This window comes from Cydia fagiglandana, chromosome 19 (assembly GCF_963556715.1).
Source record: "Cydia fagiglandana chromosome 19, ilCydFagi1.1, whole genome shotgun sequence".
Taxonomy (NCBI): Eukaryota; Metazoa; Arthropoda; class Insecta; order Lepidoptera; family Tortricidae; genus Cydia; species Cydia fagiglandana.
Genome location: NC_085950.1, coordinates 8,808,593 through 8,828,091, shown reverse-complemented (window position 1 = coordinate 8,828,091; position 19,499 = coordinate 8,808,593). Strand labels below are relative to the sequence as shown.

The 19,499-nt window shown below is 37.1% G+C and overlaps 1 protein-coding gene across 1 annotated transcript; it reads left to right on the top strand.

Moving 5' to 3' along the window:
* Positions 1–1,017: 1,017 nt before the first annotated feature.
* Positions 1,018–15,196, top strand: LOC134674086 (uncharacterized). Its single transcript, XM_063532138.1, has 2 exons — positions 1,018–1,180; positions 9,197–15,196. The coding sequence occupies exons 1-2, from the start codon at positions 1,147–1,149 to the stop codon at positions 12,469–12,471; spliced, it is 3,309 nt and encodes a 1,102-aa protein (XP_063388208.1). The 5' UTR covers positions 1,018–1,146; the 3' UTR covers positions 12,472–15,196.
* Positions 15,197–19,499: the final 4,303 nt, after the last annotated feature.

The window sequence follows — 19,499 nt, the reverse complement described above, 5'->3', positions numbered from 1 at the left end:
GCGTATAATAATAAAATAAACGCGAATTGTTTTTTTTAATGGTTCATGTGCACTTTTCGACTTCGTCATTATCGATAGAAGGACTATTGTCAAGTTACCTCGACCGCCACTGATACTTAGTTTGCAGGATACTATAATAATGTTGGGATGAATATTATAGAAAATAGTCAATGTCGTACATATACAATTCTGCAACAAGAGTAACGGTGAGTCCATACTACTGTATACATGCACTATCCCGCGACGTCGTCCACTTGTCCACATAAAACCATAAAAGTAGTTTGGCTGCCTTCACCTCTTTGTAATCTTGCAATAAATTGCAGCCCCCATTACACGCTCTTAGGCAAAGAAATTTGAGATAGGTAAATAGAATCCACTGATTCCTTACGCTACGTCTTACGCTACGTCTTACGTAGGCGAACAACGCGCGAAAGCGGCCGCCGCCGCGCCGCGCCGCGCCGCGCCGCCTGACATTCGCGTGCAAATCGCGCCGCACCGCGTTCGCAACGAGATCGCTTACGTAGGACACTTCTATGGGCATCAAAGGATTGATTTCGCCGCGCCGCGCCGCGCCGCGTTCGCGCGTTGTTCGCCTACGTAAGACGTAGCGTTACGTAGGCGAACAACGCGCGAACGCGGCGCCTGACATTCGCGTGCAAATCGCGCCGCACCGCGTTCGCAACGAGATCGCTTACGTAGGACACTTCTATGGGCATCAAAGGATTGATTTCGCCGCGCCGCGCCGCGCCGCGTTCGCGCGTTGTTCGCCTACGTAAGACGTAGCGTTACTCATTTTCCAGATTAACTAGGTATGTTAAATATCAAGTGAATAATATCAGGATACCCCCCTCCCCCCGCGCAACTAAATTACTGGTAGGAGTAGCCGAGTCGTTCAAACGCGCCTCTCCACCTCCCCGCTCGCGGCGGCCACCGGTTTCCCCTCCCCCCTTACCGCACCCCGCTCACCCGTGCCCCGTTGCTTTCCCTCCCCTGCCCTTCAGTGCCTGCCTTCGTGCGTCGGCGATATGACAATTTGTACGACATAACCTAGAAAATGTTTCAAGTAAATAAAAGTGAAAATGATTTGGTGAATGTGGACAGATCTGTGAAGAGTTTTTGGTGGCAAATTTAAAGGAAGCTCCGATCATGTTGTCAATTGTGAGGATGGATTTCGATTCAGGTATTTATATTGTTTTAATTTGTAATACTTTGTTAATAAGCAATACTTATTGTATTATGGCAATAATGTAGTTTATTTAAATACAAACACTGTATGGTTTTGCGTGTTAACTGTTTACATTTTATCGTTACTACGAGTGCATATCTCATTTTGTAACTCACGCGATAGTCGGTCAGTTGTACCCGTAGTGCCGTACCACAGTCTATTACGGCCCCGACACTATCATGGATACTGACATTACTTTGACGGAATGACGTTTTTAGTGATAGTGTAGGGAGTGTCATGAAGGAATGACGGCAAGTAATGAAATTTATTTTAATAATTTCCGTCAGTATTTGAGTTATGTCAAAGTAATGATACTAGAAATGACATTATACTGACAGTGAATTGGTTAGAATGATGGAATCAGAAATGACAGAAAGAATGATGGACGATAATGAAGTTATTAAACATTTTTAATATTTTTGAAGAAATGTCAAAATAATGACATTATACTGATAGTGAGTGGAGCGCATCACACTAATCCCTCATCAAAGAATATAATACTCACTAGGAGAAGAACGATAACTCCATACAAAAAAATGTCCCCTTCAAAAGTTCGTTTATACTACTAGCGCTCGGTAGGATACCATTGTAATTAGAATTGACAACCCGTTTAGCCTAGCGCCCCTAGCGGGTATTGGCAGTAATCCAGTTCAGGAAGCTAATGGTCCTGGGTTCGAATCCCGGAGAGGGAATTTCTTTTTGTATTATTTTATTTTTTGTTGGGGGTCAGGTTTTTAAGGGCCCATCAACGTGCACACTAGCGCCACTGCTGAATACATTAAACTAATTTTTATGTTACTGGATTCGTCAACCTACCCGTTCAAAACTAAAGGGGCCGTTTTTGTTTTGAGCTCATAGATTGACGAATCCAGCAACATAAAAACTAGTTTGATGTATTCAAAAGGTACTTAAATACACAACACAGTCAGTAGCGGCCACTTTTTTAAATACCTGTAAAATTTAAATTTAACTTAAATAATCACGATTATTTATTTTAGCAGTGGTGCTAGTGTGCACGTTGTTGGGCTCTTAAATTAGCATATCACAAATAAATAAAGAAATACGTTATAAGATAACGATTAGGTACTATATTTAAAAATTCGTCAAATATAAAAGGTTACAAAAAGTTACGTATTATTAAGATATAAATATTTTCATTCCTATTAGGATTAGTGTATATATGTTAGGAGCAATACATATGAATACATACATTGATATGGCAAATGGTTACAAGTTGTTATTACATCTATCCGGTTATCGGACATTTCTGCTCCACAGCTCCACGCAGCGTTCTTGGTCACCGGAAAACTAGTCTGTATATGCAGCAGATACGTGCCCTTTGAGCTTTTTCCAAGAAATCATATTATGACGGGCCAGGATTATATTATTATCTCACGCTCAAGCCATGATTCACTTTCTAAAACAAAATAGTCACAAATTAAACAATATAATCTAACTTCCTAATTACTAACGTCGCTAATTCCTAAGGTCTAAATTTACCAGCTTACTCGTAAACAATGAGAGGTTTTACATCTATGATTAATTTAGATTATAATTTCGGACGCGATATAGCGTCCGCGGGACTTACGGGGATAGTAAGATTAAATTATTATATTTGAATTTGGTAATTAGCACGCTCATTTTTATTTAAAGATTGATATATTTCTTACCTTGAAATTATCGCTGTTTCTGGTTTACTACAACGGTTTCCACACACACATTAGGGCTTTTCATAATCCGGATAAGAATTGTTGATGAAGTCGCCATTGCCGGATACATAATACAGCAAGGAAGGAAGAGCGACAACGGTTTAAATTTAACTAAGTCTGTGCGAAGACGCATTTAGATATGTTGCTCGTACATATGAATAGTTTTTATTTTTAAATTAATAGGTAAATAAATATATTTCAAGTGAATAAATCGTTTTATATGAAAATTTATATTTTTGGCGTTAAATGACTTAAATGACAGCATTGACATTACAGACTTTTGTCTTGTCTATGTTCTTACCGGCCAGACTCAAATCAAGGCCTATCAAAGAGGCCTATTGACAAAGATTTTTTTTTAAATTTTATCAAGGAGGGTAGAGGCACGTCTACCCTTCATAGATTTTATGAACATAGACAAAGACAAACTGAAATAGATAATAATTTACATATTTCAAAAAATAAATAATAATTTACATATGACTTTGACTACTTCATAAAATACAAATCAAAATATATTTGATAAAATAATTGGATTTGTTCCTAGAAATCGTATAGACAAAGCCAATTCTAGCAATGTTGCTGTAGTAAAATATTTTTATGGTAATTACTGGCAATACAGCTCTAGAAACGGAGCACACATGTACAATTATGAAGGGTCACGTCATTCCAAGGAAGTCAATAGGCCTTGTCCCTCATTCCGTCATTTAAAGTACTTACTTTAGAAGAAGGTTTTATACATAGATATAAGAATATATACAGATGCCTTCCAAGCGAGCTGTCAGTGGGACCACTTTTTGTTTAGTGTACGATTAACAAAGCGACCCACTTTGCTGTAGCGATGTCGATAAAGTCATATCGATAAACTATCGACATTTCTTGCAATTTTAATTTTACTTCAAAGGTTTAACTATACCTAAAATGAACAAAAACGCTTTTATTCTTTATTGTGGTTATCAGATCACAATTTTATAGTCACGCCCCAGGAGAGAACCAAGGGAAAGTTCAGATATTTAATTAAAATACATAAATACCTACTAAAATAGGCGGTCCGCAATAATTGAAATATTTTATTACATCATAATATATTCATTATCCATTAGCATTTCAATTATGCTTATGTTTAACGAAGATATTGAAGCTTCAATTAATCGCTATTTCGTTCCGCTGTGTAGCGTTTATCGATATATAACATGATTAAAATCGACTTTTGACATCCCTAAAAGAGTACACATATACGTTTTTACGCACACATGCACAACCTGGGTCGCCTAAAAGGGGCCACTTGGATTTGAAGTCCATCTTGTCAACAGTATGGTTGTCCTTTTTTGACAAACGGCATTTTTAAAAGAGCAAGGAGAGAGAAATGATACTAGTTGCTGCGCCGTGAAAGAGAATAGACAGAGTAGGGAGCTTGGTTTTATACTAACAAGAGTCATTACTGGCATTTAAATCAATAAGTGAAGTACCTACTCTATTATCATTCCTCTAAAGTTTATTTTCACTTAACTCTTAAGAAAAAAGGAAAACATGCAGAATACGATGCACAAAGAAAATCTCTGTCCCTTTCTAAAAGTTTCCATACATGAAATAAAAATTAAAAACCTTTTATTTTATGTTGTTTACAAAAATTTAATTATATTTTTACCGGGAAACGCGAAAATCTAAATTTAGTTATCTGCCTCTTTATCGTTCGAATATGCAAAAGTGAGGATGATGATGATGAAAAGTGATAGAGAGGTTAGATAACGAAATTTCGTGTTTCGCGGTAGACCCCCAGATTGTAATGGATTGTGGTAGTGGCGCCCCCTTCGCAGAGTTTCGAGTAATATTCCCTATTCAGGGAAATAGAATAATATTACGCAATACTCTGCGTAGGGGGCGCCTCTAGCACATACTGAGGGCTTACCGCGTAATTTCGTTTTCTACCTCTTTATCACTCTTGCGTATTCGAGCGTTAGAGACTGATAACGAAATTTCGATTTTCGCATTTCGAAGTAGACCCTACAGTGGACCCTACGCCGACTTTTGCGTAATATTCCCTTTTGCGTTTTATTTCGTGAATATGGTCAACATCCCTATTTTGTATATTCTGTATATGGCCTTATATAATAACATGTTGTAAGTATGCATCTATCCTATAAGTAAACTCTCTGGTTTATGGCATTATTTATAAACGCGTTACTGACCTGAATTAGCTATGAATAGTTTTGATCTTCTCGTTTTGGTCTTTATCTCTCATTTTGACTTATGTATTTGTAAGAAGGATAAAACATATTAACTAAATCAGGCCTGTAAAGCTTAAAAAGTTTTATGACTAATTGAGAATGAATAGTTAGTGTTTATGGTTGAATGTTCCATATAAGACTATCCCGTTCGAACTTGCTTTATGACGGACTCTTTTATACCTCCTTACTTCGAACCTCCACAGATATTGTTTTTACTAAACGTCAGGTCAACCGCAGAAACCCCGACTAGTTTTAATCAGCAAAATCCTAACCACTTTTTTAATAATTAATATAATTATGTACAAGTATTAGTATTTCGGATACCCCAAAAACCTGTGTCTTAAAGTGGGCTATAATGGTTTGTACAAAATAAAACGAAAGAACATGTACATTAATCGATCGGGTCGCCACTTTCCCGAATGAAGGTTGAGGGAGGCGATGGCTGAGATACGCGTCATACTCGTGAACGGGTGCTGTTTGTGGAGACTGGTCTGTTAAGCTAACACGAGCTATTATACTTAGTAACTTTTATTAATTAATTACAGTGAGACGCCTCATTCTGTTCTCGTATGTTTCTTTTCTTTTAATGAATGTATTAATTATACAGGATATTGACTCTTGGAGACCCTATACATCTCTAAGGATAACTTGATAAACTATATAATCTTATAGTTCTGACACCTAGAGACATTTACACCTCTAAATATTATAGATTTTTTGTGTGTGTTTTTTTATCTGTATTTTGTATGTAATTCGACATTAAGAGACCATATACATCTCTTAGTAATTGTAATACGTTAGATTGAATTGTTAGTTTTAATTTATAAAATTGTTGATGTTATTATTTTTGCTTTTATGTAAATTCAATGTTGACGTGTAAAAGTGCCCTTGTGGCCTATTTGCTGAATAAATGTTGATATTTGATATTGATATTTAAATTACAATGAAACTACACAATAACGCTACGACTACACATATTTCGTCGGCTAGAAGACTGGCGTCAACTAACAAACAAGTTGTTGTGTTGCTGTTTGCGAGCGAGAAAATTCGAATATTGGCGAGAACTTTTAAATTTTAGCAGTGTTTTAAGCTGTTATTTTATATTTTAGCGCTTTGATTCACTTTACCGGATCCGAGACCGGATCCGGTGAATTTTGCCGGATCCGGTATCTTGAAAAATGTGCCGGATCCGGCCGGATTACCGGATCCGCCGGACCGGATTGCAATCCCTACATATCAGGTACCTTTTTTCTTAACCAAATTATACATTCTTACATAACAGAAGAATCCAGTAGGTACAGTCAGCGTCGTATAGTACGTAGCACCCAAAGTATTCAAATTGTTCGGTACACCATATAATAGGTATGTATGGCATACCGAACTATTTGAATAGGTACTTTGGATGCTACCTACTATATGATGCTGATTGTGCTTTAAGAATAGTTTGATTCCCGGTTCGTGGTAAGAATAAAAAAAAATATTTGGATACATTTTTTAACTACCAATCTTTCACACAGTCATGGCGCACGCACGCACGAAAAGGTTGAAACAAATAAATATTCTTTTTAATTAACTATTTCTTTTTCCGCATTTTTCTGGCTCATCGGGCATAGAGTTGCCACAGTACATAGTATAATTACGACAGGTTAGAAATATTTGAATCGATGATTGAATAATGTCTTGGTTTTGGGTTCTTCAAAACGTACACTACAACATAACTAAGAACGGTTAGGAAAATAATAACTTAAAATTCCCCGTGAAAGGTAATGATGAAAATACTGATAGAAATACTGATAAGTGTGTGGGGAGATTTAGGAATGTCATGACCTGACTGGACCAAACGCTGGAGCTATTGGAGCGTCATGAAATTTCATGTCATTGCTAATGATAGTGTCGGGGCCGTATATAAGTATAAAGTGCCCGTACCATGAGACTCAACATTGACATAGAGTTAGACCAAGAAAAGTCTGCAGCGATTTTGATAGCCCACGCAGTGCAGTGTTATTTTAAATGTCAAACTTCTATAAAATTATAACGTATAAATAAAACTGGCACTGCGCGAGGGCTAACAAAATCGCTGCAGACTTTTCTTGGTCTAACTCTAGGCGCTAACGTCTACGTATTTAATGCCTGGCCAGTAATATATTGAGGAATTTCATTGGAACTAAGTTTTTCATACTAAACTGACAGACATACTTTTAATGGTACGTTTGAGTTCACAAACATCTGTACAAGCCATTTGGTTCCAAAAAATTATACACAGCTCTATTGCCAGTGTCATTTGTGTAAATTACTGATTAATAAGGTTGTGCATACATATTTTTGGTACTTTGTCCGTGTCTATATTTAATACTTTGAGTGTACAGTTGGCGGCAAAAAAGTTTAAGGTTACATTTTTATGCAAGTCCTGGATGGAGATAGAGTCTAACCAAGATAACTCTGCATCGATTTTCCTAGCACATACTGTGCAAGCGTCATAAAATTTTTGTAATTATCACGTTTAAAAACTCACTCGCATATGTAGTATGTGCTATGAAAATCGCTGCAGAGTTATCTTGGTCGGACTCTAGACTCACTATTTCTCTCGATTTATAACTTGATTGAGTTCAAAAACTTTGAAGAAAATCTTTGTCACACCAAGTAGGGATGTCACCTCTATGGAATTTTGATAAGCTGTACATTTACAGTCAGCAACAGAAGCAATATCAGCGGATGAAATTATGTAATGGCTCTACAAAAAATCATAACCCTCCTTTTGCGTTGCCGTAGTCGGGTAAAAAAATAGATTAGTCTGTGTAACTCTAAGTAGGTATAGGTATGTGTAAAACAATATTTAGTGTGGCAAATATCGTTGAACGCGATCTATAGAAATATACTGACGAAATGGGTGTGTCTCTGAGAACCTACCGCGAACCACGTTCAACGTGTTGCCTTCCTGTCACACTTACGTTAGAATTTACAAGCGGAACAGAGAGGCAACACGTCGAACGTGGTTCGCGGTAGGCCATCTGAGTAGGTAGGTGTATGTCCGTATTCCTAATGGCTCCTCTACACGATGGGCCAACGCCGGCCACTCCAAGGGACGCAGCCATGCGGTAGAATGAGATAGCAACATCACTTGCTCCCTCTAACGCATAAATGCGTCCCTTGGGGTGGCCGGCGCTGGACTGGACCATCGTGTAGAGGAGCCATAAGATTATTTTATTACTATAGGGAGCGTGCATGACCTATAGGGGGCAGCACAGGAGCCCTAAAATTTTGGCGCGAGGCGTAAGTGTGAAGTTTATGCTTCCGATGTAGAGATAACAGTAGATGGCAGCACTTGCGTTGGCAATGTACATGTTTATGTTTCCGATTCAGGCCACAAGATGGCGGCCCTCTAACGTGTACGGTCTCTAAGGGGATGATAAGAGGGGGGGATAAGGGGAGGGGGGAATGGCAGAAGGCAGATACTTTTGGCGCGTTGTTTAATCCGTTAGTATGGGCAAGTATGGGGTTGGCAGTCTTTGCCGCCCTAGGCCCCTGGGCCTGTCTGTAACCGCCCCGTTCTCAGCACCCATCATATTGACTAAATTTTTTGTCACAATTTGCCGCCCCCAAAAAAACCTGCCGCCCTAGGCCCGGGCCTACTTGGCCAAATCCAAGGCAAATCCGCCACTGGTCAAAGGTTTATAATTGATAGATGCTGCTATTGATAGATGGCGCCAGCATAGGTTTTACCCGCCTCTAGTTTTGTTCTGTGCTATGAAATTTGGCTAAAAGGGTCTAGATTTGGCTTAAGACACCCATGCCATGAAATTCCAAAAAAAACAAGGCTGACAATATTCGTAGGATTGAAAGGTAAAAACCTATGCTGGCGCCACCTCTAAATAGGTACTTCGACCGGGATTCTCAATGGATTAAGAGTCCGTAGCAAGCCCGGTTGTCCATATAAACTTAGTTACGCTTTCATATTAAAACGACTCATACTTGTAGGCCTAATACTTGTACTAATATGTATGTGTAGTCATTTAATAATATTCTTTGTTTGTCCCCAGATGTCGAAGTATTGGAAGAAGATATCAAAACAGAGGTGATTGATATCGACGAAAACTCAAATGAAGACAAGAAAGATCTAAATATACTAAATAATGTAGTACATGATCTAGAACTAATACCCATCGTTTACACGACAAAATTGGACGATATGTTTGTGGGAAGAACTTTATATCCCATTGGATTAGACCCGAAAGAAGCTACCGCCAGGATAATAAATGAGAGTAAACCTGTACTACGCACTATTCCCGGACCTCCGAAAAGAGGAAGAAAGAATAAACGGAGATTTAGCGAATTAGAAGAAACACTTCAAAGAATATATCATCCAACCAAAAAAATAGCAACAACAGTAACAGAACCTGATGTATGTGATATTAGAATTGATTGTGTGAAAAGTGAAGTTGCAGATGAACCAATTGTTGAAGTGAAATCTAAAGTTTTAGAGGAACAGTCTACAACAACGGCTCCCAAGGACACGTGTAAATATAGTGAACTTTTAAAACAGTGCAAACCGTGTAGTGTTTTACTTCCAGTACTAATAGGATATGGGCAAGTGTTACATGGCGGACAGTTGCTTAAAGCAAATAAAGTGCAAAAACGTGGCGCAGTTAGTTCATCAGTTAGCTCTTCGGATGATGATGTACCATTAATAACTTTCCCTCCAGATCTACTAATAGAACGCGGGAAAAAACCCGAAATCTCTGAAAAATCAATACAACCAAAAGTAATTGAAATTAATAGTTTACAACGAAAAAAATCAAAAGGTACTTCATTTGAAATAGCTCAACGTGTTTTGCGTAATAGCTTATTGGAAATAGAGGACATGTTTTCTAATGAACATTTCTTTTACTTCACTGATAACGACGGTAATTTAATACACTGTTTCGAAAACCTTGTAAACAAGACTCTGTATGAGGCAACAAGTTTACACGAGGCTAGGTACAAAGTAAGTAATTGCTGCTGGGTCAAGAAGGATGAATTTGTTATGTCATTGTATCCTAAAGTTCTTAAATATCCTAACGTGCGTTTCATAAGAACGAAACACCCATGCAAGCCAGGTGCGTGTACTTGCTGCTGCCGCAAAATAGAAGTCTATAAAAAGCCTGATGTAGATTTTTCCAGCCAACAATCAGTTCCTTCATCTAGTAAAAAATCTGCCGATGATGGTGTAATTTGGGACTTGGAAGAAGAAATTGATGTAAGCATCATAAATATTAACAGAACACCGAAACTTAATTCCAATGAATGGTTGAAAAATATTTTAACTGCAAAGCGAACTGATGATGTTAATAATAGTTTAATAGGAAAGGCACTAAATTATAAAAAACCTCCGCCTGCAAAATCGGCCGATAATAGACGTTTAGTGACATTGAAAAAAGTAAATTCGCAGAATCCCGTCCTAGTTTTCCGCAACTATGCTGAAGACTTCATTGAAATCTATGAAGTAGATTCTTTAGGAAACATAGAAACTTATTTAAGAACAACATGCTATAGTAACACAAGTCGGCCAGATGTTGTAAAGTTATTAAAGAAACGGACTGTAACAACCGAAGCAGTATGTTGCTGGTACAAACGAGAAGAAGTAATTTCCAAACTCCATGCGTTGCACCCTGATGCAATAAAATTTCTTAGAACCACTCACACATGTCAGAGTAAAGAATGTAAGTGTTGTTGCAAGCCCGCAATAAAAACGGGAATACAGCTTGACAATATACCTCTTCCAAGACGAAGTTTGCATAGCCTTTCAACAATGAGTGCATGGAGACCTGGCAATCTTTCAGAGAAAGACGATGACGATTGCCAAATTACTTCAGTAATGTCTAGCCCGACACTTAAACATTTACCACAGACAACTGAAATACCAGTTACTATAGTGCCTACACTGAAAACGTTACCACAGAATACTGCAGTGCCTCCAAGCATGTTCGTTACTGACGTGGTAGACAGTGACGAATTGTCAAAGGAAGTCAACTCGCTGATTACCTCCATTTTGGACAGGTTTAAAGACGTCCGGCTTACGATTAATGGCGAAGGTAAAGTGGCTGCCGCCTTAAATACACCCGTTAATACACTATCGACAGTAGAGCTAAAAGTCCTCGCTAATATACTCTCCTTTGCTCAAAGCCAAGTCAATTTGTTGGGATCGAAAGTAAGCTTAGGATCGTCTTTGTGTCTTAGTAATATTATTAATCTTAAAGTAGACGACGTGCAATCGAACTCAACAATCGACCCCAATACTGTTTACAGAGAATTTGGTAAAAATGTAAACTTAAATACAAGTAATACAACACAAACACAACCAATACAACCTACTGCTGTAAATACGAACCCTCCATCGGCATTGCCGCAAGCTCCAACGACACCACAAACCTACACGTTCTTTACAGATTCAATGTCCTCGAAAAACCAACAATTTAATGATGCGTTTTCCTCGTTCGTTAACTCAAAAATAGATGCAAACAGTGCAAACACTGAAACTGCGACACCGGTAATTGAAAATGTGTTTTCATTAAAAGAGACTGAAACTGAAAGTGCTGAAGAAACTTCTGCATGTACAACCGTCTGGTACAGAAAGCCAGCATCTCAATCTAGTCCTTCAACCTCAACTCCTCCTGAAATGACTACCACAAACAATACAAGTAAAAAACTGAGCGACGGCGGCAAACCAGAGACAGGACAACCTAAAAAAATAAGGGTTAAGTCGCCTACGAAGTTAGGTGCAGTTACAACTAGCCCTCCAAGTATTATGACACCAAATATACCAATACAACAAACTCCTCCGGTCGAAGGAGTTATGCCAGGAGTTTACGTTTTGCCAAATAATAACTTCGTTGTTTCTCCTTTAGCTCAACCTCAAATGGTCAATAGCGTGCCCCCAGGGCAACCGCCAATGCTTGTTATAAATCCTCTACTTAATAATGGTGGTACAATAATCCCAATAAATACTCCGAATGGCGTCCAATCAAAAATACCAATTATCATGAATGCCGCTAATACTACGTCACAAGTAATAAATACTGGTAATAATTATATAACAGTTGAAAAAGATGTTCCAAATCAAGAAGCTGGTGCAGAGGTAATAGAAAACCAAGATCTACTGGATGACCCAGTAATGGACAGTGCTCCAGATATGGACGGGGTTTCAGAAACGGTCTGCGTTCTAGAGGACGAGGGTCAAAAAACGGACAACGATGAGGACATTAACAATGATGATGACATAGAATTGAAATATTCTCCAGAGAATACAGAAGAGGAAGATTGTATACTTGGTTTCTAAAGCATGATGATCACGGCTCAGAAAAACGCCCGCCATTTTGAAAACGTAACCATAATTTAAGACCCGGTCAGTCTAAAATGTTCATTCACAGTCTATGGACGTCATTGGAGCTTAATTTTAGTCGTTGACATTGGTAAAAGGAAGTGTCTGTTGTATGGACTATGGAGCAGGGTGATATTTTCAAAATGACGGGCGTTGTTTCCGAGCCTTAATGATGATTGAAATGTATAACTAAATGTATATTTGAAATGTAGTTTTCGTAATATTAATGGATCTCAGCTTATTCAATACAATTTTAGTGTGAAGAGAATTGAAGTAAAAATGTTAAGATTGTTCTTTAAAACTCAGGTCAGGAGGTCGTGGATTCGAAACGGTTATAGAAACCTTTTGATATTTTTTCTAATACAAAGAAATTGTGGTAAGAATTACAAATATAGGAATTGTAATGGTATAATATTTCTTAGTAGGGTAAAGCGTTTAGACTGGAGCTCGTGACGCTATCTAAACTAAATTAATTAAAAATATCGTGATATTCGTGATGTTTATATCTAACGTCGTAGACGTAGAACGTAGACGTCTAGTAATTTAATGTAAAATACCTTTCTTTTTCTAGTTTTAATTTATTTATGTGCTGTATAATTATTGTTTTTATTAAAAGCAAACAAATGTCATTACTAGTTAGTATCTAGTAAATAATATAACAAACATACTTTATGTATGCCGTCATTGTATGTCCAATGTAACCGTTCCAGTGCTTGACACTGCCCCATTAGCCGACACCTGACACCTTCAAACAGGGTATCAGTTTTGTTACAATTCATTGTCAAACATTGGGACATTTACCTTAAACTTTGTAACATTATACGTGTGATAAATCTATATTACTTATAATACACGGTGTAACATGAGTAAACCGAATAATTTTAACAGCGTATTCCTGATCATATTTAGAGACAAAAATGTCCTATAAACTTTTATGATATTCGCCTAGTTTCAGAGATATTATTAATTAAAAAAAAAACATGTTTTTATTGTTACATAGTGTAAAAGGCCTTTTTGATGGTGATGTTGCTGCTATGGAACGTAGTCTAAATATCCTTATTGATAGATGTCAAAAAGTGACAAGTAACACTTTGCAAAAAGTAGGTTCTACGAAAAAAAATGTAAAAATCAATTTTTCTCAAACATGCAATGAAATATTGATGTTATGTTCCTTATAATAGGCTGCGAAGTATGACGTTTCAGGTGCGGCTAGGACAAAAGGTCGTTAATGGAATTTCATACAAGTCTTGCAGGCCTAGGCCGGCAAAGTCCTCTTTTTTAATTTTCATTTCATAGATATTTGTGACACAGCATCGTGGCATTCATCCATTAAAAAAAAAACTAGAGGCAGTATTTGCTTTATGGTTCGTAATGACACTGCCACACTACGCCAATAAAAAAAAACAAAAAACAATGTTTGCTATAATTTGCAGTTTCATTTGTATGAAATCAACATGAACTTAATAAATAATACATTATTAACCAAATTCTATAATTTTAAATTATAAATTAAACAAATAAAAACATTTAAAATATTTCAGCTAAACGTTAGCGGTAAAAAGGTCTACTCAAACACGCGTAGTTATTTTTTTTTAAATTGTTATGGAGGTAAAGATGAAAAATTTTAATTCTGTTTTATTGGATTTATGGTGCGTTGTTGATTTTCGTACTTTAATATGATAGTTCCGACGAAATAATGAAATTAATATTAATTGTAATCGTAGGTGATGGAATTGGCAGCGTAAGCAGAATTGATTTTAAATAACTTGCTGCCTCTGCCGCCAAGTCAAAGACGAAGTATGTAAGTATATGGTTGCTTATGGCAATTTTATTATTTGAGAAACGAAGAAAAATGGCTTACAGTTTATTATAAACTGTTTTGTGGCATATTTTAAATGAATGTAACTACAAATTCGTCAACACTGTGGAAATTATACTTATTTACTCCATGCATAAAGCAAAGATGTATGTGAAACATGATATCAACATGAAAGACTATGTAAACTTATGTGACGAAAACGACAGTCAGACGGAAACAAGGCGAAAAAATCAAAGATATATGAAAATATACGGGTAGTAAAAATACACGACTCGTGTAAAACATACGCGTGATAATGATATATGTACGTGTTGGTTATATTTTGGGTGTAGTTTACTTTTAGTTTTTTCTATAAATAAAACTTGGGTTTCGTGGATTTTTTATTTTATTTATTTCATTGCATGTTTGAGAAAAGCACTATACATACCTCGGCGGGAAATGGGGTTGCCCGCGCTCAGACCTATCCGGCCTCGCTTCGCTCGGCCGTCTATATGTCTTCGGCCGGCAACCCCTTTTGTCCCGGCCTCTGTAGTAATGTACTATTAAGTGGCAAGTTTACCAATAACATTTATTTTTTATGTACAAATACAGTCAAAAAATTTAAAAAACAAAACAAAAAAATTTTTTTTGGCGAAATTGACCTAAACTCATATTACATTTTTTACTTCTTTTGACCTCAGAAATGCGTGGTTAAAATTATTCGGTTTCCTCATGTTACACCGTGTATAAGGTATTATTGTTACAATGCTCTTAAAATTAAAACGATTGTTACTAGTGAAAAATGTAAATACCTAGGTAATTATTATCCTCCACTGAACAAAAAGTAATGATTCACTCATGCGAAATAAATAATTTATTTCTTTATTTTTGTTGTATTTTATTTTTCTATCCCTACCACAGAACATATTAAAGAGGTATTATTCTTATTTCTGTGATCCCTACGGACCAAGCAGAGTTTTAGGGCGACTAGGCCGGCCCCTGTTTCACCAACGTGACAGGTGCGACGAATTGTAAAATCACTGTTGCTGACGTCACAGGCATCCATGGGCTACGGTTACCGCTTACCATCGGGCGGGCCGTATTCCTGTTTGTCACCATCATTGTATTATTAAAAAAAACTTTATGATATCGGAAAAAAACAGATATTTCTCTTGCTTAGTTTATGACAATTGTCACAAGAAACACTACAATTGTCACGAATTTCCGACATATAACTCATTACCTGTCAATAATTACCTACAATTCTTCTAAATCTTCGCAGGAGAAATATCTGTTTTATTCCGATATAATAAAGTTTTTTTAAATAATACAATGATGGTGGCAAACAGGAATACGGCCCGCCCGATGGTAAGTGGTAATCGTAGCCCATGGATGCCTGTGACGTCAGCAACAGTGATTTTACAATTCGTCGCACCTGTCACCGATGTGAAATTGGGGCCTGGCGGCTCTTGACCGGTGTTTTACCTTTTGTAATGTTAAGAGCCAACAGGAGTGGTCATTCCTCCATACAAACGTACTCCTCGTTTTCCTCCGTGGTTTTTGAAGCTAGAGCAATGATTTTTTCAACACAGATTAATATTGTCAGTATCTGTGTCGGACCGTTTTGCTTTTTGTGATGCATGCTACATGTGCTCTGTAGCTATTTGTGTGCCATGTGGCGAAACATAGTGTTACTATATTATACATGTAAGACCTACTGTTGTACATACCTATGTTTAACAAATAAATAATTTGGAATTTATTTAACATTTAACATTTTAAATCAGGCAACAAGGCATATAATAAATATCTTATAGACTAGAATAACATATATGCAAACGAACGGAAACTGAAAGAGAAGAGTCGTGAAATGAATGGGCTCCCTTACATTCCACGACTCTTTTCTTTCCGCACAGACTATACTTCGTTTTTTAGGGTTCCGTACCCAAAGGGTAAAACGGGACCCTATTACTAAGACGTCCGTCCGTCCGTCTGTCACCAGGCTGTATCTCACGAACCGTGATAGCTAGACAGTTGAAATTTTCACATGATGTATTTCTGTTGCCGCTATAACAAAAAATACTAAAAACAGAATAAAATAAAGATTTAAGTGGGGTTCCCATACAGCAAACCTGATTTTTCACCAAAGTTAAGCAACGTCGGGCGTGGTCAGTACTTGGATGGGTGGCCGTTTTCTTTTGCATTTTTTCCGTTTTTTTTTGCTTTATGGTACGGAACCCTTCGTGCGCGAGTCCGACTCACACTTGCCCGGTTTTTTTTTAGCATTAGAAAGACGGTACAGTCGACGTCAAAGATAATATGTTTACATTTTTCGCCTTATTACAAAGGCATAAGGTGCAAAAGTCACTCTCTGCTCTTTTGCACTTTACTCCTTTTCAATAAGGCGAAAAAAGATATCTTTAACGTCGACTGTACATTACTTAATTATCATATTCATACTATAGATTAAGAGTCAGAGCGGCTACCGCGAAAACCGAAATTCGCAAATTGCGGGGATCTTTCTCTTTTACTCCAATGAAGGCTTAATTAGTGTGACAGAGAAAAATCCCCGCAATTTGCGAACTTCGATTTTCGCGGTTATGGCCCAGACCGTGAGAAGTCTGCAGCGATTTTGATAGCCCTCGCAGTACAAGTGCCATTTTAAACGTCAAACTTCTATGAAATTACGACGTATAAATAACACTGGCAATGCGAGGGCTATCAAAATCGAGCAAGACTTTTCTTGGTGTAACTCTATAGTTCGTTTTTTTTAGCATTAGAAAGAACTTGAAAGAAGGTAATAGACCGGGAGATAGTGACACATTTTACTGGGTATTCCATTACGTACTTAGACCCCTGACGAACCGCCATACTGGTACAAATTACCCACTAAAATGTGTCACTATCTCCCGGTCTATAAGCGATCATGGCATGTCTTTTAATTGAAAAACGCTTTTTAAAAATCAATAACTATTACTTATGAAAGCAGAAGAATAAAAATGATCGTATTAGATTCATAATTGTTACATATTTGCCGTAACTTATTTTTAAAATGTGCTTTTCAATTAAAAGACACATCAAGATTGTTTACCTTATTTATAATGCTAAAAAAAATGAAGTATAGTATGGATTGCAATCTCTCATCTCTCACCGTGCATTGATATCTAGTAGTGCATCATATCAACTCAGTCGACCACTATAAGTGGATCCCGATATACGTCATCGCAGATCATCAAGGTGACGCGCTCATGACGCACTAACTAGGTACGATGGAAGATAGAAGCAATGACATTCGGCGCGATTCGAACTTTAAGATATCGCGCCGTTAGACATTCACTAGATATGAAATAGTAAAGATATGTGACGTTCCACGGCAAAAGGTACCTTATGGCAGCTGGCGTTTACTTACGCTTATTATTAACGCCGCTCCAATATTCAGTCGGGGTAATGGTACCTTTCGCCGTGGAACGTCACATATCTTTACTATATCTTATCTAGCGCATCTCTAATTCATTTCCCGAATCGCGCCGATTGTCTTACTTTCAAAACAGCGTAAGTCATATGACGTTATTACTTTTTGATTCTAGAGCGATCGCCGCCCTGTGGCGGCCATTATTGTGACGTGACGTCATCAGCGCCCGTATTCTGAAAGTAGGCGCGATTCGAATGCAGTTTCTGTGGAGTTTCGTTGCGTTTTAAGTTTTTTTAGAACCATACATTTTTTGTATGCAGGGATTGCAGGACTGCTAAGCAAATAGTTTTGCTGGCTGTACGTGGGTATATAATAGATAAATAGGTATGTTATGATTTATAAGATAACGATCCCAGAATTAAAAAACCATTTTATATATTTTTTTGTGTTGGGGACAATAACATTAACATCCTTGGATGTAGACCGTGAACCTAGAAGATACCTATGTACTTATTTATCACTACAAACAAAATAAAAATAAGTATTTTTTTTTAAGTTTACGACGATCGAATTGTATCGTTATTAAATCTATTGAAACTATTCTCTAAAATAAAACCTTTAATTTAAAATTAAATTAGCGCGCGCATATAAAGGTACTTAAGTGTAAAAGGAAAATGTTACTTTAAATAATGAATAATAAAAACACGAAAGTTGATAAAGGTAACTCAACCTCCACGATTTACCAATAAAATAGAAATAATATGTGAGTGAAACAGAATCATCATCATAACTTAGAGTCAGACCAAGAACAGTTTGCAGCGGATTTGATAGCCCACGCATCATTTATACGTCATAATTTCATAGAAGTTTGACGTTTAAAATAACACGTGCACTGCGTGGGCTATTAAATCCGCTGCAGACTTTTCATGGACTGACTCTAAGAGCTTTGCTCTTGTCTGAAACAGAATAGGCAGGCACAATAACCATAAGGGGTCATCCATTAATTACGTCACACCAATTTCTAGGTTTTTTGACCCCCCCCCCTTGTCACACTTGGTCACATTTGGCAAACCCCTCCCCCCCTAGTGTGACGTTACATTTTTTCTACGAAATCGCCAAATCAAATTAAGTAAGTACCTAAGTATTATTAATATTTTATCAAAATATTTTTGACGATATAAATATTAGTAATTTTATAACCCAAAACTGCTTAGGAAAGAAAATTAAACGAATAAAAACGATTATCGTTTTAAAAACTTGTTATTTAAATGTACAGCGAATAAAATAATTTAAATAAATTTTCGGTTACTGATGAAGTTAAAGTGACGTCACAAAGTTTGTGTCTCCCCCATGTCACAATATGTCACATTTTCTTGACCCCCTCCCTCCCCCTAAACGTGTGATGTAATTAATGGATGACCCCTAAAGAGTATTGTCAAAAATACACTAGATTAAGTACATGCACTAGATTAAGTAGTTAACTAGGTTAAACATACTTTAATTTTCACATGCCTAACGGCCGAATGTATTAAGGTTCAATATCATTATTGTAACATCTCATGTACCATATGTTCTTGTGAATAAATGACAATACAATACAATACAATACAATACAGTCGTGTTAATAATCTTATCGAAGAGAAACGATTATTCGCGCCAACATTACTATTAATAATTTAATATCACAATAATTAATATCCCCGCATTCGTGATTCGCAACGCGGTGTCGGGCTCGGTATTTAAATAGGGGTCAGAGGGCCTACCGCGAACCACGTT